Below are 18,906 nucleotides of genomic sequence, written 5' to 3' on the forward strand. Positions count from 1 at the left end.
GTAAGTCAATGAGGGACACTGGCCTATAATGCAAGCAGATCCTTCGCCCAAGTTGAGCTGTAACATTTTTCTACTCAGAATAGAGGGGGAAAAATTCCTTTATCTGACACATTTTTGTTTGTTTTTGTTGTTGTTGTGTTTTGTTTTCACTTTTTGAGACAGGGTGCCTTTGTTAGGGTTACTCTTGCTATGATGAAACACCATGACCAAAGCAATTGGGGAGGAAAGGGTTTATTTCACTCCCACTTCCACACAACAGTTCATCATCAAAAGCAGTGAGGGCAGGAACTCAAGCAGGGCAGGAACCTGGAGGCAGGAGCTGATGCAGAGGCCGTGAAGGAGTGTCTGCTCATTGGCTTGCTCTTCATGGCTTACTCAGCCTGCTTTCTTATAGAACCCAGGACTACCAGCCCACGGATGTCCCCATCCATAAAGGACTGGGCCCTCCCCCATCAATCATTAATTAAGAAATTGTCTTAGAGCCAGGCATGGTGGCACACACCTTTAATTCCAGCACTTGGGAGGCAGAGGCAGGCAGATTTCTGTGAGTTTGGGGCCTATCTGGTCTACAGAGCAAGTTCCAGGACAGCCAGGACTACACAGAGAAACGCTGTCTCAAATCAAAAAAAAAAAAGAAAGAAAAAAGAAAATAAATTTCCTTACAATTGTATTTTTTCTTTTCTTTTTCTTTATTTGTTTTTTGTTTGTTTTTTGTTTTTCAAGACAGAGTTTCTCTGTGTAGTTTTGGTGCCTGTCCTGGATCTTGCTCTGTAGACCAGGCTGGCCTTGAACTCAAAGAGCTCCTCCTGGCTCTACCTCCTAAGTGCTGGGACTAAAGGTGTATGCCACCACCGCCTGGCTACAATTGGATTTTATGGAGACATTTTCTCATCAGAGAGGCTCCCTCATCTCTAATGGTTCTAGTCTGTATCTGGTTGACATAAAACTAGCCAGTGTACAGTATCTCACTACATAACATTATTGACCTGGAACCCACTATGTAGGCCAGGATGTCCTCAGTTTCACAGAGCTCCATCTGCTTCTGCATCCCCTGTGCAGGGATTAAAGGCCTGTGCCACCACGTCTGGCTATCTGACAGTATATTTAAACTTGCATTTGATTTTGATGGTTTAAACTGGTTTTGATACCATTTCTGCTGTTTTGTTTATTGTTGTTTTATTAAGTCAGGGTATCACTATGTAGCCAGACTGACCTCCAGAACTTCCCTGCCCACCTCTGGTTTTAGAGACAGAACCTCAGGTCTCACAAATACTAGGGAATGCTGTACCACTGAACCACATTGTTGATTTTTTTTTTTTTTTTTTTTTTTTGCTGGTACTTTTTGAGACCAGATTTCAAGCTGCCCAAGCTAGCTTTGAACTCACTCTGTAGCACAGGAAGACATTGAACTTGTCATGCTTCTGCATCAGCACTCTGCCAGCAGCTGTGATTACAGGTCTTTGACTGAAAGCCAAGCTCTGGCCAACCTTCTGCTGTGGCCTCTCAAATCCTGGGATTACAGATTTGCCTGGCTCCAAATGTCTTCATGTACATGTAAAGTATCTCACAGTTAAAGATGGACACAGGGTTAAAGATCAATAGATAACTAGAGTTAAGGATTTTTGGAGGACTGACCTAGATATTTCCACTGTCATTAAACATTGTGCAGCTGGGCAGTAGTGTACACGCCTTTAATACCAGCACTCAGGAGGTAGAGACAGGCAGATCTCTCTAAGTCAGACCAGCCTGGTCTACAGAGTGCATTCCAGAACAACCATGACTACACACAGAAGCCCTGTCTCGCCGGGCGGTGGTGGCACACACCTATAATCCCAGCACTCGGGAGGCAGAGGCAGGTGGATCTCTGAGTTTGAGGCCAGCCTGGTCTACAAAGCAAGTTCCAGGACAGCCAGAGCTACAGAGAAAACCTGTCTCGAAAAAAACAAAAACAAAAACAAAAAACAAAAAACAAAAAAGAAGAATCCCTGTCTCAACCCTCCAAAAACAAAATAAAAAACATTGTAGCTGCATGGATCCTTGACATGGCAAAGTTGGTAACATGCTCACAATGCAATAACCATGTATGTAAAAGCTGGACATGATAGCATGTGTCTGTAATCTCAGCTCTCCTACCAGCAGGGCTGTGGAGACTGTTGTGTGATAGTTTGTTTGTGGTCTGGCAAATAAAGCTTGCCTGGAAATCAGAGTTCGGAGCTGGCCACTGGTTAACCATAGAGGCCAGGCAGTGGTGTCACACACCTTTAATCCCATCACTTGCGAGGACCATGCCTTTGATCCCAGCACATGGGAGGCTCACATCTTTAATCCTAGCACTAGGGAGGTGGAGACAGGATCTCAGCCCCATTCAGTCTGAGGTTTCATGGGGACAGGATCTTCCCCCACATTTGGTCTGAGATTTCATAGAGGTTAAAAAGTCTCTGGTGGCCGCTGCTCTGCTTCTCTGATCTTTCAGCTTTCACCCTCAATATCTGACTCTGGGTTTTTTGTTTTGTTTTGTTTTGTTTCTTTTTTGGTTTTCCAAGGCAGGGTTTCTCTGTGTTATTTTGGTGCCTGACCTGGATCTTACTCTGTAGACCAGGCCTTGAACTCACAGAAATCTGCTTGGCTCTGCCTCCCAAATGCTGGGATTAGAGGCATGTGCCACCATCACCTGGCTACTCTGGATTTTTATTTAATAAGACTAATTAGATTCTCAATTCAAGAGACCCTGACTCAAACAAGGTAGACAGCAAGGACATACACCCTTGGCTGTCCATAGACTGCCACACTCACAGGAAGTTTTGAACACAGGAACTAAGAACCAATGTTTTAGTTAGCATACAAAATAGTGGGTTTTATTACATTTTTTGTACTTGTGTCCGATTGTACTTTATTCATATTTTATCTTCCATTATCTTCTCTTGTATTCACTTTCCCCTACATTGGAGATATTTTATAAAATAATAATAATAATCTATAGAAAAGTTGATTGGCAGCGGCGGCCCACGCCTTTAATCCCAGCACTCAGGAGGCAGAGGCAGGTGGATCTCCATGAGTTCGAGGCCAGCCTGGGCTACAAAGTGAGTTCCAGGAAAGGTGCAAAGCTACACAGAGAAACCCTGTCTCGAGAAAAAAAAAAAAAAAGTTGGCTCAAAGTTCTAATAAACTGGTTGTTTTTTGTTTTTTGTTTTTTTTTCAAGACTGGGTTTCTCTGTGTAACAGCCCTGGCTGTCCTGGAACTTGCTCTGTAGACCAGGCTGGCCTCAAACTCACAGAGATCCACCTGCCTCTGCCTCCTGAGTGCTGGGATTAAAGCCTTAAGCCACAACCACCCAGCAGGATCTCAGCTGAGCAGATTGTTCAGTAGGGCAATCTCACCAACACCTCCAAGTTGTTGGGTTTCACAAGATCGGCAGCTGGGCCCTGGGTTGGCCTCAGGCAGAATGTTCCGACTCTTAAAAATTGAGACATATCAATTTTGTTTGGTAACATAGTCACTCAGGGCTAGAGTGAACAAGTTGGTCTCCAGGTCACCCCAAAGGCTACTTTCCTGAGCTTTGAACAGCTCTGAGGAGTCCTGGGCTAACAGAGATGATCTGGTGGGAGCCCTCCGGGCACCCTGGTATCCTGATCTCCCAGATTCGCTTTAGGTCTTAGGAGCCATGGATGTCATCTGGCCCTAGTCTCCTATGGCAGTCATGGTGAGTACCTGCCCTCAGATGTTGCTGTTGTGAGGAGTGGCGATAGGGAGCCTGGAGCAGTGGAGATGAACCCCATTTTCTGTGGGCCACAGCTTCCCTCCTCCTAGGGCCTCTGCTGGACTTGCCATCTTTCACAAGGTACTGGGACGGACCATGGGATGGCTCCTTCTGTCTGTCATTGTGTGGATTTCTTCTGGGAAGAGTGGGACTGTTGGACATTACCCCCCTCCCCCACCTCCCCATCCCCACACAGAATAGCTGCATGAGAGAGTGGTAATGGAGAAGTACAACTTCCCCAAGACCCTTGGTTATGCCCAGATCGTGGGGACCTCCAAAAGATCACCACAAAGACGAATCCCATATGTAAGCGCAAAGAGCCTTTATTTTCAAGCTCCCAGCTTGGTCTCTCTGTTCCATGAGCTCAGGCAGGGTAGGTCTTTAATCATAGCAGAGGTTGGGGTGAGGAGATTTCCAGAGTTCAGGACCCTGATTGGCTGATCTTTGTCTAGGGATATCTAATGGTTGGAATGTTTGGGATGTCAGGTACTTCCCTTAGATGTAGGCCCTCCCTGGGTGGGGTCAGCTTATGGCTTCTCCTGGGTCTGGGTGTCGCCTGCCAGTAAGCCTGTCACAGAAACTGTGTCTGGCCCTAAGAGCCTGTCATGGCAGCTGTGTGGTCAAGCTGTTTGGGGCCCCGCCATGATCAACACACTAACCTGATAGCCTTTCCCAGCCAGAACAAGTAGAAGTGTGGATGTTGCAGACCCAGTTACTTCAGCGCCTTTCAGACAAAGTCTGGGAAACTGATGATAAGGTAGAATAGCATCTGGAAACCAAGGCACACTAACAACGGCAAAAAGCTGTGAATATGCAGTGTTGTGTGATAGTTTGTTTGTGTTCTAACAAATAAAGCTTGCCTGGAGATCAGAGGGCGGAGCTACCACTAGTTAACCATAAAGCTGGGCAATGGTGACTCACTCCTTTAATCCCAGTTCTCAAGAGGTGGAGACAGGAAGTGATAAGGTGGGGTGCAGACAGGATCTTGACCCCTTTTGGTCAGGGGATCCAGAGAAGTCACTGGTGACTACTCCTCTATTCTTTGATCTTTCAAGTTATTACCCAAGATCTGTCTCCTGTTTTTTATTAAAAAGATTTATTAGATTTACACTTCAGTGCTGTGTTTGGAAAACAGTGTTTTAGTACAAACTATGTACTCAAGACAAAATCTTCATACATGTGATAACATGGGAAGGATCTGAAATACAATACAGATTTCACAAGTAATCATGAAGGGAAAATCCTAGTGTTTTTCATGTATGTGGGTCACCATCATTCCTTCATTCTAAATGTGAAGAAACTCTTACTGGAATAAAATACTGTGAAGGGATGAATCTGTAAGAAAATTGACACACACAAAATAATAAAGGCTGGGCACATACCTTTAATCCCAGCACTCAAGAAACAGAGGCAGGAGGATCTATGTGAGTTCAAGGCCAGCCTGGTCTATAGAGAAAGTTCCAGGACAGCCAGGGCTACACAGAGAAACCTTGTCTGGAAAATAACAATAAACAAACAAACAAGTAAAATAAATAAATAAAAATGAACAAGCTGACACACAGTAATTGTGCACGTTTATGGGATGCAATTTAACACAAGACCCTACTTCAAAAGAAAATGAGGACCAGTGAGATGGTACAGTAGGTAAGGATGCAGTAGATAAGGATGCAGTAGATAAGGATGCAGTAGGTAAGGATGCTGTAGGGAAGGATGCTGTAGGGAAGGATGCTGTAGGGAAGGATGCAGTAGGGAAGGGTGCAGTAGATAAGGATGCTGTAGGGAAGGATGCTGTAGGGAAGGATGCTGTAGGGAAGGATGCTGTAGGGAAGGGTGCAGTAGGTAAGGATGCTCTAGGGAAGGATGCAGTAGGGAAGGGTGCGGTAGATAAGGATGCTGTAGGGAAGGATGCTGTAGGGAAGGATGCTGTAGGGAAGGATGCAGTAGGGAAGGGTGCAGTAGGTAAGGATGCTGTAGGGAAGGATGCAGTAGGTAAGGGTGCAGTAGGGAAGGATGCTGGCCACTGAAGATGACCACCTGAGTTCACCTGAGTTTGATTCCTGGAAACCACACAGTGTAGAGAACTAACTCCTGAAAGCTGTCTCAATACTGGTCCTCAAAGCTTTGTGTACTAGAGCTGGGCATGGTGGCTCATACCTGTAATCCTGGGCAAAAGCAGGAGACTCCAACCCACATTCAAGACCGGCCTGGCCTACATAGTGACACCCTATCTCACAAAAGACAGGGAAGGAAGCAACAGAGAGATCGGAGGGAAAGAGGGTGGGTTCATACCCTAGATTCAGCTCAGCACTCCTGTGCCCTGCTGCAGAAGCAATCCATAAAAGCTGACAGGAGAAAGGGGACAGGGAACCAGGCAGGCAGCCCAGGCAGGGAATTCATTTCCTCCTGGATATTAAAGATGTTATCAGGCAGGAGAAAGACTGCATGGGCAGCTGGAGCTGTGATGGGCTGGTCCAGACAGAGCTCTATCTTAAGGTGCATCTGCAAACCAGTCTTGTGAATGCAATAAAGCAAGCCCTGGCACCATTCCAAGTCTCCTTCCCACCCCTCCACAGCCCAGCTGAGAGAGGTAAACAGAACAGATCCAAACTCCTGCCCATCACAGAACATCTGCCTCATCTGGTGGGCAGTATGGTGCCTTTTGGTGGTCTTACCTGATATCTAACTTCTAAGGTTATTAACACACACACACACACACACACAGACAAAAAAAGGTCTTGAGGCTGGAGAGATGATTTAGTTGCCTATTGTGCAAGCAATAAGGCCATGAGTTTGGATCCCCTGCACTCAAGTAAAAGCTAGCCAAAGTGACCTAGAGCTGATGGGAAGGATGGGGTGTGAAGGCAGATCCCTGGACTCATTGACCAATCGGAATAAGGGGGATGAACTGGAAAGGTAGCCCACAGGTAAATAATACTTGCAGTACAATCATGAGGAGGGGGTTTGGATGCCAGAATGTCCCCTGACAAGTCAACATCCCAAGCACACCCATAGCCCAGACATCCAGCATTGACCTCTAAACACATGTGTAATGCCCACATAAATACATAGATAGGCACACACACACACACACACACACACACACACCATGTTCTTATTTTTAGGACTCAGTCCTTAGGTGGAGGAACTGCTTAGTATGCATAAAGCCCTGAGTTTGATCCCAGCATTACATAAACCATCTCACTCTTTTATCTCAGGATTTGGGAGCCTGAGGCAGAAGGATTGCCGAGACTTCAAAGCTAGCCTGACTATGTAATGAGCTCCAGGCCTTCCTGAGCTGCAAAGTGAGACCCTTGCCTCAAAAAAAAAAAAAAAAAAAAAAAAAAAAAAAAAGAAAGAAAGAAAAAACAAACCAAAAAACCTTAACAAATAAACATCCATAAGTGCCCTCCCCACTCCCAATTTCCCTTCTCTCTCAGAGGTAATGGCTCCCTGGATAGTATTCCTACCTATCCTGTCTGTTATTTTTTCAATTTGACCACATATTTTGGGAAAATAAAAAGAACACCACTATGGAAGCAATGCTGAAGGACCCTTTCGAGCCAGACTCTTTTGACTCATAACTATAATCTTAGCACTAGAGGCTAAGGCAGGAAGATTGCAAGTTCTGGAACATCCTGGGTTACCTAGGGTGATCTCTTACACGGAGACAGAGAGGGGAGAGAGGGGGAGGGAAAGGACAGAGGGAGGGAGGGATGGGAGGAGGGGGAGGGAGGGGGAGGGGAGCGGGTCGGTGAAGGAGAGGCTTTCCAAATGAAGTCAGGATGCCTTTAAGGGCTCACGGCTTAGGCATGTCTCAGGCTCCTGCTTAAGAACTTGAACCCCACCCTTCAACGGCAGGCCTCTGAGACAACCAGAAAATTACAGCATGCCCACAGATTCAAGATGGTTATCGGGAGGCAGCTGGACTCCTGCTTCCCAGAGTTCCTTTGGTTTACAAAGGTCTCAGCTCTGTGGGTCACGAGGTCGACGTCAAACAGCTTCTGCATTCTTTCTCAGCTTCAGGAGTGGTTTCTCTTTAAGGACTTGTCAATTTACCTATCTGCTTATCTTCTCTCTCTCTTTTTTTTTAGATAGGATCTTGGGTTGGGGATTTAGCTCAGTGGTAGAGCACTTGCCCCGCAAGCGCAAGGCCCTGGGTTCGATTAAAAAAAAAAAAAGATAGGATCTCACTTTGTAGCCTAGGCTGACCTTGAAGCACTCTTGCCAAGTGCTGAGATTAACAATTTCAGTTATGGCTACAATTTGGTTGAGTGTCCCTCAAATGCCTATGTGTCAATGACTTGATCTAGAGGGTGGTATTACTGGGAAATGGTGATGCTTTAGGAGGTGGGGCCTAGGGAAGGTCTTCAGTCACTAGGGCTAGCCCTTGTGGAGACCTGAAGGCCCCAGCCTCTGTCTGTCTCCTGCTGCCTGGATTTGGAGTACTTCATCCCACCCATATGCTCCTGCCAAGGTGCACTGTCCTTGCGGGAAGCGAAGAGTGATGGAGCTACCTGATCTGGAGGTGGGACTCCGCAACGCCAGTCAAAATGATCTTTCTCTCTGTGTGTGTGTGTGTGTGTGTGTGTGTGTGTGTGTGTGTACACTCATGGGGGCCAGAGGAAGGCATTGAGTATCCTTTGTTGTAAGCCACTTGTCTCTGAGCCAGTCTCTCCCTGAACCTGGAGCCCACGTTTTTCTCATCTAGGCTGGAAGCCAGCAGACCAGTGGTGATCCTGTCCCTGCCCTCCTCGAAGCTGGGTTCCAGGCATCGGTGGAGATTTCTAGCTTGTTACATAGGTTTTGGGATCCAGACCTGTGTTCTCATGACCACACAGCAACCCATCACGCTCTTCACTGCTAAGTCAGTTTTTGTTGTTGTTCGGTTGGTTTGGGGCTTTGTTTTGTTTTTTTGAGATACTCTTTCTATGCAGGCCAAGTCCTTCATCCTTCTACCTCCTAAATTCGGGATCTTTTCCCTTTAAGTACCTCAGGCATTTCATCACAGTACTGTGAGGCTGACTAACATAATTATGGTGTGATGAGTGAAGACCTTTTTCTCATGCTAAGCTTCACTTTCCCTGCTTGTTTGGGAACACTCACTCAGCCTTCTAAACCTGTATCTCCCAAACTGCAGTTCCCAAAACCCCCAAATAATCATTGTCCCTTCTAAGCTTAAATTGATGTTTGTGTCTTAAATCACAAAACAAAAGCCGAGCGGTGGTGGCGCACGCCTTTAATCCCAGCACTCGGGAGGCAGAGGCAGGTGGATCTCTGTGAGATTGAGACCAGCCTGGTCTACAGAGATCCAGGACAGGTGCCAAAACTACACAGAGAAACCCTGTCTCAAAACAACAACAACAACAAAAACAAAAAACAAAAAACAAACAAAAAATTGAAGTTTAGGGGCCATGGAGATGGCTCAGTGGGTAAGATACTTGCTGCCAAGCCTCACAACTTGAATTTGATCCCTGGGACTCACATTGTGGGAGGAGAGAACCAACTCCTGAAAATCACCTTATGACCTTCCTGAGTGAGTCATGACAAGGTATGTGAACACACACACTCATGATAAATACATTGCATTTCTAGGACTCCTAAAGGTTTTGAGGATCTGGTTATAAGCTTATCAATCATTTCCATGTCTTCTTTCATGAAGTGCCTAGTCAAGTCGGTTGTTACTGTTGTCCATATCCATATTGGTTCTTTTTGTTGTTGATGTGTGGGCTTTGTTTGTTTGCTGTTTGTTTTTGCTTATTTGATTTTGGTTTGTGGTTGAGACAGATTCTCTCCTCTCTCTCTCTCTCTCTCTCTCTCTCTCTCTCTCTCTCTCTCTCTCTCTCTGATGCTGTGGTAAAATACTCTGACAACTACTACTTAGGGTAGACAGACTCTATCTCACAGCCCCCAAGGCACTGCGTCAAGCCCCACCCTGCTGCTGGAGATCAAACTCACTGAACCATTGAGCCAACTTAGCTACATGCCGCCCCTGTAGGAGTTCTTTATATGATGAGATGATGAGGCTTTTCTTTTTTCCCTCCCAATACTGGGGGTTGAGCTCCACACATGGATGTGCCTTTTTCCTCTAAGCTAAATCGTTGAGATTGAGAGAGCTGGTCCGGGGCAGGAAGGGTAGACATAGAAATAAATTAGACCAGTTAGGTAAGAAGTGCAGGTTTCCAGGCCGGGTGCGGGGGTGTTCCAGGGTGTTTTGCTCTGCTTTGCTTTTTAGGGAACCAATCACAACGTGTCGATTGAAGAATGTTGAACTGTCAGCTTCTGGTGCATGTAGATGAGGGCGTGGACCAGCTGGCGGTGAACTCGACGCCCTCCCTTGGGTATCAGGTTCAGGGATCGCTGCGTCTCTGCCCCAGGTGCTACCCTGTGATCTGCGCGTGCTCTCGGCTCCCCGCAGGAGGACCGGGTTCCGCGCCTAAAGGACTGGCGGACTGGAATCCAGCCCAGCGCGCGGGTGTTTCACAGACTTAATGTGCAGGGCCAAAGGCGTGCAAGGACCCTCAAGCCACACTGGAAATGACAGAGCCCGGGACGCGGGACTGCGCAAGGACCTGACACTCGCGTCTAGCCTAGCCCAGTGCACTTAAGTTCTCCGGGGATGCATCCTGGTAAAGGCACGCAGTCCCCGCGTCCCTTTGGCTACAGCCCGGTCCACACCGCAGTTTTCGCCCTGCACTACTCCTGTAGGGACAGGCGGGAACCAGCAGTCATCCGCAGGACTTTGGAGCCTGCGCGTGGAGGTGTTGCAGGAAGAGGGCAAAGGGGCGACAGGAGTCCCGGCGGCCACGGCCACAGCTGCTAGCGGAGTCCGCGGGGACACACCCGCTTCCTGATCTCCCCGGCGGCGGGACCGCGACGCGCGCTCCTGATTGGCCCGCGCGGTGGCCGCACCGCCGCCAAGCGCCGCCCGCGGCCAGAGAAGGGAGTTACCGGACAGTGGTCGCTGGCCGCTCCAGCCACGCACCATGCCCTACCTGCTCATCAGCACCCAGATCCGCATGGTGAGTATCCTAGTGGGTGACTGCGACAGTCCCCGGTGGCCCCTGCAAACCCCCCGCCACGCCCCCGCGGTGAGGACAGTGAGTAGAGTCGGGCGCCTGGGTGGGCGGGGAGCTCCGCGGGGACACCAACGACCCGCTTCACAAGTGCTGCAGCCAGGGCCAGCACCAAGGCAAAGGCAGGGATAGTTCTGACGCACAGAAAGAACTCCGGGCTTGAGAGGGAGGGAGGATTGAAGACGGCCCGGGGAGAGCACCACGCCAGTCTGCGGGAGTCTGAGGTCGTTCTTCCGTGCCTTTTCCTCACCTGGGGGTTGGGGGAAAGGTACTGTACTGGATGCCTCAGAAGCCCCTTTGTAACTTTCAAAGGATACATGATGCCCCCTCCTGTAGTTAAATATTATTTTAAGCTGTGTTACTTTTGTTTATGTTGCTTTTGTTTAACTCTGTGAAGCTGTGTTACCGTGCCTATATAAAACACCTGATGGTCTAATAAAGAACTGGCCAATAGCAAGGCAGGAGAAAGGATAGGCAGGGCTGGCAGGCAGAGAGTATATATATATTTATAGGAGAAATCTGGAAGAGGAGATATCTAGGAGCCAGAGAAGGAGGAGGACTCCAGGGGCTAGCCACCCGGCTACACAGCTACACAGTTAAGCCACAGACTAAGAAACGAAGAAGGGTATACAGGAATAGAAAAGGGAAAGCCCAGAGGCAAAAGGTAGATGGGATAATCTAAAGTATATAAAAGCTGGCTAGAAACTAAGCCAAGCTAAGGCCAGGCATTTATAATTAAGAAAAAGCCTCCATGTGTGGATTTATTTGAGAACTGGGTGGAGCCCCCCCAAAAAAGAGCAAAAAACCTCCAACAATACTCTCCTCCAGCTGAACAGCAGGGCGCACTCTCGTCCCTTCCAGGGTACCAGCCCTGGGTACATGCCTAGCTCCCACAGGATGAAGCAGGAAGCTGGGCTCACCATAGATCAGGCGAGGTCTTGGCAGTGCCCAGGGGCAGAGGTTTGAGAACCTCTATAGTTGTTAAAAATATGGGTTGCTGGGCACTTTCCCCATACCTTCAGAAACTCCAGAGAATGTGGGAATCCAAGCTTGGAAATGTGCCCCTCAAATAGTAATTATTCTTTTAATTCTTATCTTTTTTTTTTCCCATGTAGCCTAGACTGGCCTCAAATTTGTTATGATTGGAGGCTGGTCTAGTTTCTCAAGTGCTGTGATTACAGGCATGTTCCACCAGGCTTGGCTCTCTTATAGTTTTATTGATATGCAATGCAACCAAAGCATTCATTGGTTGAAAGCACACAATTTAATGTCTGTGGGGTTTTCTGTTTTTAGTATATTCAGAGCTGTGCACCATTGCTAGAATCAACTTACCATGTGTCCATGAGCTCTAGTTACTAACTTTACATGTGCCTGTGTGTTCTCCTGGGCCTGGCTGCTTTCATGTGCCTGTTTTCAGAGTCTATTGATATTGCCTCATGTATCAGGATGCCATTCCTGTCGAATAAGAGTCTATTGGAAGGCTACACCACCTTTTTTTTTTTTTTTAAACAATAGTCTCACCTTGTAGCCCAGGCTGCCCTCCAAGCTAGCTTCCTCCTCTCTTCACTGCCTCTTTCCTATTGGAATTACAGGCTTGCTACTTTTCTTTCTTCTTTCTTCTTCTTCTTCTTCTTCTTCTTCTTCTTCTTCTTCTTCTTCTTCTTCTTCGCCTCCTCCTCCTCCTCCTCCTCCTCCTCCTCCTCCTCCTCCTCCTTTTTCTTTTCTGAGACAGGGTCTCTCTGTGTAGCTTTGGTACCTTTCCTGGATCTCACTCTGTAGCCCAGGCTGGCCTCGAACTCACAGAGATCCACCTGCCTCTGCCTCCTGAGTGCTGGGATTAAAGGCGTGCACTACCACTGCCTGGGTAAGACTTGCCACGTTTTACTTCTGTGCTCATCAACTGACAAGCATTACAAGGTGTCCCCACCTTTTGGCTGTTATGGGTGGTAGTTCTGCTATAGGAACTACACACACACACACACACACACACACACACACACACACACACACACACAGAGTTCATATATAGGAACATACAATGGGTTTGTTTTGTTTTTCATTTTGGTAGTGATATAAATTGGCGAGTTTACATGCCTGTATATAAATTCTCATGTGGACATGTACTTTCATTCTCTGGGTGATGCCAATACACAGGAAACATGGCTGGTGGCATCTGGCCTGAAGGTGCCAACAGGCAGCAGTTTAGGCAGTCAGGGTGGACCCACACCCTGCTGCCCTCTTAGCTCTGCCCCTCCTCCACTGACCTATGGCTTCCTCGGGGGCCAGTGGGGAGGGGAGAACAGGAGGAGGAGGAGGACTGCCCGCTGCTGCTCAGCAGCCAGCTAAGCAGCGACTGTGGCTTCCCTTGCAGGAGGTGGGCCCCACCATGGTGGGTGATGAGCGTTCGGACCCGGAGCTGATGCAGCACCTGGGAGCCTCCAAGAGAAGTGTCCTGGGAAACAACTTGTAAGAAGTGGTACCCTTCTGCATCTTCTTTCACTTTAGCAGTGCCTCCTCCTGCCTTGCCCTTCACACGACCATCAAGCCTTGCCCTTCACACGATCAAGCCACTTGTAGGGCTTGCTTTCATTTACAGTCCCCCAGAGGGCTCTAAGCTGAGTGAGGGATTTTCCCACAAGGCCCTAGCCTTCCTTCACAAAGCAGCTCATCTTTAGTGAAAGTCTAGGACTGCCTGTCCTGAGTCTGGGGCTCTGGGAATGAACTGTTCTTTGCCTTGTCCTCTCTGCTCTAAAGTGGATCCCATCAGCAAAGACAAGCTTTGGCTTTAAGGGCTGGTTGAGTAACAGAGCCCAGCCCCTGAAATAGGGCAGGACACCCGGGGCCTCTTTCCAGCTCCTGGCTGCCTGGCATTTGGCCATTTCCCTCAGCACCCTTCACATCATCTGTGTCTAATCATCACTACTTCCCTTTCTGCTCCCTCACCCTATGTCTTAATATTCTGTTGCTATAGACACCGTGACCAAGGCAACTGTCTTAGAGTTCTACTGCTGTGAAGAGACACCATGACCAAAGACAACTCTGAGAAAGCATTTAATTGGGGACTTGTTTAGTTTTAGAGGATAAGTCCATGATGATCATGGTAGGGAGAATGGCACCATGAAGGCAGGTACTGGAGTAGTAGCTGAGTGCTTTACATCTTGATTTGCACATTCAGAGAAACACTGGGCCTGACATTGGCTTTTGAAACATCAAAGCCCACACCCAGTGACACACTTCTGCAAGGCTATACCCCAATCCTTCTCAAACAGTTCCACTCCCCGGTAACTAATATTCAAATATATGAGCCTTTGGGAGCTCTTCTCATTCAAGCCACCGCAGCAACTTATAAAAGAAAGCATTTACTTGGGGACTTGCATTGAGTGGGCCCATAACCAAAATGGCAGGGAGAGTGGCGGCAGGCACACAGGCACAGCACTGGAGCAGTAGCTGAGAGCTCACATCGGATCCACAAGTAGGAGGCAGAGACACTAGGCCTGGAAAGTGTGTAGCAAGGGACAGAACAGAGAATGAGCACTTAGCCTCTCACCAGGCAAGTGCCCAGCAGACAGGCCTGGCTCTGAGGGGACACCAGCTTTGTAGAAGTACCTGTACGGTGTCCCCTCATGCCGCTTTCCTGTTTCTTTACAGTTATGAATACTATGTCAACGACCCTCCTCGCATAGTCCTGGACAAGCTGGAACTCAAGGGCTTCCGTGTGTTGAGCATGACAGGGGTGGGCCAGACACTGGTGTGGTGCCTGCACAAGGAATGACCTGGGTGAGCTGACCTGTGGACAGGGCACCTGTTCTTTTCGGGGCCCACCATGTGCCCTGACCCCAAATCCTTGCAACATTGACTTCCCTGCCTACTTTGCTGTCAGCTTCCTTGTCCAACACTGACAGGCCATGAATGGCCTAAGGAACCTTGCTCCAGTTGGCTGGACGCAGCAGGCCTTGTCCTGGTGCTTCAGCTCCCACAGCTAGAGGCCTGACCCTGGCTCGTGCTCTAGGCCATGCGCTGAAGGCAGGCTACCCAGAGAACACTCCCTGGATCCTGCACAGCTAGTCCAAGCCAATAAAATGCTCTCATGAGTGGATGTTCCTTAGCTTTGTTGTGTAATGACTCTTGAAATGTGACATTCCTTTTTTTTTTTTAAATGTATTTATTTATTATGTATACATCATATGTGACTACAGGCCAGAAGAGGGCACCAGATCTCATTACAGATGGTTGTGAGTCACCATGTGGTTGCTGGGAATTGAATTCAGGACCTCTGGAAGAGTAGCCAGTGCTCTTAACCTCTGAGCCATCTCTCCAGCCTGAAATGCAACATTCTTTACTGCTTTGTCCCTATCCATGGATGAAGCCCTTGGCCTGAGTGAAGCCCTCTCAGGTAAAGCCCAACTCAAGATGAAGAAAAGTAGACTTTTTTTTTTTTTTTTAAAAAGGTTTATTGGTGATGATTCAGAAAAGGGTGTGGGGTGGGAGAGCTGGAGCCAGGGCTACGTGGGCTGCCCCTCATCTTCCTGCTGCATCTGGGCAATCAGCTGCTGGCGCTCAGCTGCCTGGCGCATGCGCATCATGACAAGACTCTCATAGTCCCTTTCTGACAGCACTGAGCCCTGGGAACAGAAGGGACAGAGAAATCAGGCTAGCAGGGCCCACCCAGCCCCACAGATTATAGACTCAGTCTAGGGCCCAGATAGAGCCAAGTCTAAAGGCTCGAGAGGAAAAAGGACAGAGGAAGGACCCAGACATCTTGGATTCCAACTCCTCCAGAAGCCTTCAGAGAAAGCAGGCCTGTGCTCCCCAGGCTGCTTCTCCATCAGCTTCCCCAGTCCCCCTTTACCCGAGACACCCCATCTATCTACATCCTGCTCGTGAATCACTTTCCCGTGTGCTGGCCTGGCCCTCCCACTTCACTTCCTCAGCCCTTTATCTGACGCTCTCCCTCCACCCATGGCTTCAGCCTGGCTGGTTTCCAGCAGAGGAAGATGTCTGAGACGCAGGGATCCCCAGGCTCTGCTGGACACACCAGCGCACCCCACCTGCTGTGGTCTGGCCCCTGCTGGAGGTACACAAGGGAGCCTTGCCCTCTACACAGCCTCAAAGGGCCCCACTCCAGATGAGAAAAGCCTCCTAAAGACACAAACGAGGCTACTATAGGGCAGGGCCCTTGGCTTTCTTTATGACCTTGCTTGTCAGGCAGGGGACAGAGAAGGGGAACACTTTAGTAACCCAAGGCCAACAGGCAGCCGCCAACAGGCCAAGGCTATGAAGTGAAGCAACCTCACTGCCAAGCCCACAGTCTGTCAGGGCCAACGGTTCGAAACTGTTTCCTCCCTCAGCACAGCTGGAGCTGCCATACGGCTTATGATCCTACAGCGGATGGAGGGTGGGAAACCCACCGGGGGAGGCAAGCCAGGACAGCGTTTGCAAGTGTGGTGGCCCATCTGCAACAAAAGAGTTGTGGGATCCTGCTGGGGCACCCCACACTGGTGCCCTCCCACAGTAGAAGGTTTGGAAGTCAGTGACCCAGGAAATAACATGGGAGTGGCTGAAATTAGGCTCCGGGTCCTGGCTAACTTGTCTGTAGTCAGGGGTGCTGATAAACAGGAAGCGATACCCAGTCTGGTCCCCCTGTCCTTACACCTCCCCCACCCTTAGGAATAGCCCTTACCAGACACCCTCCCCCACAACCACTGGCAATCCATAGCAGCCTCACAAGTCCTGGACCCCTCTACAAGAGGGTCCCCAGATGAGGCGCACAAGCCCGAGGGACAGGACCAGAGAACCACAGGAGCAGCAGGGTGCTGGCCTTCTGGGGTGGAGAGGAGAGGGAAAGGCTGAGAGGCCATACTGATGTCCCTTCCCCAAGTTCATATTGCTCTAGCACGAAAACTTCAAGTCACCGCTGGCATGCCCCAGCACCCCGGGAGGAGCGAGCCCTTTACAGGCATGGGGCTGTTCCCTGTTAACACACCCTCCACGTCCTTCCCCACCATTCCTGTGGCCTGGCTAATGAGGGCCTGTCAGCCAGCCCAAGGGCTGAGTCACCCACACCGGCAGGTCTCCTCTCTTCCTTCCCCAACAACTGTTCCAAAAGTTGTCTTTCAACTTTTCTACTGCCTCCCTGGGCTCTTCCTGGAGACAGCTGGGGCTAGGGAGCCACAGGCCTGCGGGGGCACGGCGGGCTGGCGTGGCGGAGCTTTTCTAGAAAGGAAGTAACCTGGTGACACACCAGCAGGGCTGTCCCCAGACCAGTCCCCAGAGGAATCTGAAGCGTCCCACTGCCCTGGGGTGTTGGTCACAGCTGCCCCAATCCCAGCCTGCGGATGCGGCAATTACCTCAGAGCATGAAACCAGCTTCCCACCTGACTGAGTCAGCTGAAAAGAAAACATCTCTACCACACGCTGGCACAAACAGCCAAGCCACTAATCAGAGTCCCCAGATGCTGGCAGAGCACAGTCCTACGGCCAGGAACCACCTGAGAGGGGACCGGGCAGCTAGCTGCCGCCTGTCTGTAGGAGAGCACGCTCCCTCCGGAGGGCCAGCCCTGCCCACCCAGCCCTGCGCCCTGGGTCACTCCTGCTCCGCTCCGTAAGTACCGCCGCTTCCTTCCGTTTTTCCACATGCCCATCAACGAACCAACTCGGATCTCCCCGACAAAATTCCCTCCTGCTAGTACTGTCTCTCCACCCCAGGCACAACAAGACAAAGAACCACAGTGAGCCGAAACCCACAGCCTCCGCTGCTGGCCCTTGGGGGTGGCTCCCCGATCCTGGCCTCCAGCACTCTAGTAAATGGGCACCAGCTGCTGATGAGCCCCTCGGTGGGGTTTCTCAGATGCCAGACCCGCAGGCTGACTGAGGAGGTCCATGGAGACTTGGCGGAAAGGTTCCTTCCGCAATGCCTCCTTCTTCAAGAGAATGACCCTGGGGCGGCCGCGGCGACTCCGGCGGCAGGGCAGCATACTTAGCCAGGCCAGCAGTGCTGGTGGCGACCATGAAGAGTACAGCAACCGAGAAGTCATCCGGGAACTTCAAGGGAGGCCAGATGGCCGGCGTCTGCCCCTATGGGGGGATGAGCAGCCCCGAGCCACCCTGCTGGCCCCACCCAAGCCCCCACGTCTCTACCGAGAGAGCTCCAGTTGCCCCAACATTCTGGAGCCCCCAGCAGCCTACACGGCTGCCTACTCGGCCACCCTGCCCTCAGCAATCTCCCTGACAGGCCCCCTGCACCAATGCTCAGAGGAGGACCTTGTGGACACTCCCCATTTCCGGAGGACACCTACTCCGGACCTCAACGACCCTTTCTTTTCCTTCAAAGTGGACCTGGGGATTTCACTTCTGGAGGAAGTTCTGGAGATGCTAAAGGAGCAGTTCCCTGGTGAGCCCCACTTCTGACTCGGGTGAGGGCAGAGAGAACTGGGGTGATTGGAGCCTGGGGACGCAGGGAAGGAAGGCACAGTGTGGATTAAGGAGCAGGTGGAGACACAAGCCACAGTTCAGCCTGCCCTCTGGCTGTTGACCAATCCTTCAAGGCACCCCGAGTGAAGGGACAGATGCCAGCTGGGAATCTATGGGGTCACTTTCTGGCAGGAGCCCTGAAGGAAGCTGGAAAGGTCTGGAAAAGGAAACCACACCTGTAACCACAGGAACCGGTCAGAGGTCAGTGGAGAGACAGGGTGGCATGGGGCGAGTCAGGGAGTAGGACTCGGATTGGGCAGGACAGACAGTGCCCTGCACCTGCTCTAAAAGCCACCATCAACACAGAAATCACGGGACACACCTAGGAAGAAGTGATCTGAGATTAAGAGGAGAGTGGGGGGCCAGACAGTCACCCCTTACTTCATGGGACTGTTCGACTTAACTGAAGCAAAAACAAATAGAAGGTTCAGTCTCAGGGCTGGAGACGGCTCAGGGGATAAAGCGCTTGCTATACAAGCAGGAAGGCCTGAGTCCAGACCTCCAGTACCCACATAAAAGAGCTGGGCAGGTGTGCCAGCCCGCCTGCCTGGAATTCCAGCGTGCAGGATGCAGACACCAGGGATCCCAGGGCAGGCTGGCTGGCT

General features: G+C 50.0%; 3 protein-coding genes across 3 annotated transcripts in view; 2 read left to right on the forward strand and 1 right to left on the reverse strand.

The window, feature by feature from the left end:
• The first annotated feature begins 10,097 nt into the window (after positions 1-10,097).
• Gchfr (GTP cyclohydrolase I feedback regulator) lies at positions 10,098-14,936 on the forward strand. The gene is made up of 3 exons (XM_036185341.1): positions 10,098-10,777; positions 13,203-13,297; positions 14,480-14,936. The coding sequence occupies exons 1-3, from the start codon at positions 10,742-10,744 to the stop codon at positions 14,601-14,603; spliced, it is 255 nt and encodes an 84-aa protein (XP_036041234.1). The 5' UTR covers positions 10,098-10,741; the 3' UTR covers positions 14,604-14,936.
• A 332-nt stretch (positions 14,937-15,268) lies between these two features.
• Positions 15,269-18,906, reverse strand: part of Dnajc17 (DnaJ heat shock protein family (Hsp40) member C17) — a 33,567-nt gene continuing 29,929 nt past the window's right edge. The window contains exon 11 of the mRNA XM_036185026.1: positions 15,269-15,453. Within this exon, the coding sequence (XP_036040919.1) occupies positions 15,334-15,453 (120 nt within the window). The 3' untranslated portion in view covers positions 15,269-15,333. The remainder of the gene's footprint in view (positions 15,454-18,906) is intronic.
• On the forward strand, positions 17,396-18,433 carry C4H15orf62 (chromosome 4 C15orf62 homolog). The gene has a single exon (XM_036185028.1). It carries the CDS (start codon positions 17,711-17,713, stop codon positions 18,236-18,238), a length of 528 nt encoding a protein of 175 aa, XP_036040921.1. The 5' UTR covers positions 17,396-17,710; the 3' UTR covers positions 18,239-18,433.

The sequence above is a fragment of the Onychomys torridus genome, chromosome 4 (genome assembly GCF_903995425.1).
Source record: "Onychomys torridus chromosome 4, mOncTor1.1, whole genome shotgun sequence".
NCBI classification, from domain to species: domain Eukaryota; kingdom Metazoa; phylum Chordata; class Mammalia; order Rodentia; family Cricetidae; genus Onychomys; species Onychomys torridus.

Excerpts from the sequence above, each read along its gene's own strand:
- Gchfr (XM_036185341.1), top strand. The coding sequence starts at position 10,742 with ATGCCCTACCTGCTCATCAGCACCCAGATCCGCATG. Across the intron at positions 10,778-13,202 it reads TCAGCACCCAGATCCGCATG|GAGGTGGGCCCCACCATGGT; the intron begins GTGAGTATCCTA and ends CTTCCCTTGCAG. Across the intron at positions 13,298-14,479 it reads AGTGTCCTGGGAAACAACTT|TTATGAATACTATGTCAACG; the intron begins GTAAGAAGTGGT and ends GTTTCTTTACAG.
- C4H15orf62 (XM_036185028.1), top strand. The coding sequence starts at position 17,711 with ATGGAGACTTGGCGGAAAGGTTCCTTCCGCAATGCCTCCTTCTTCAAG.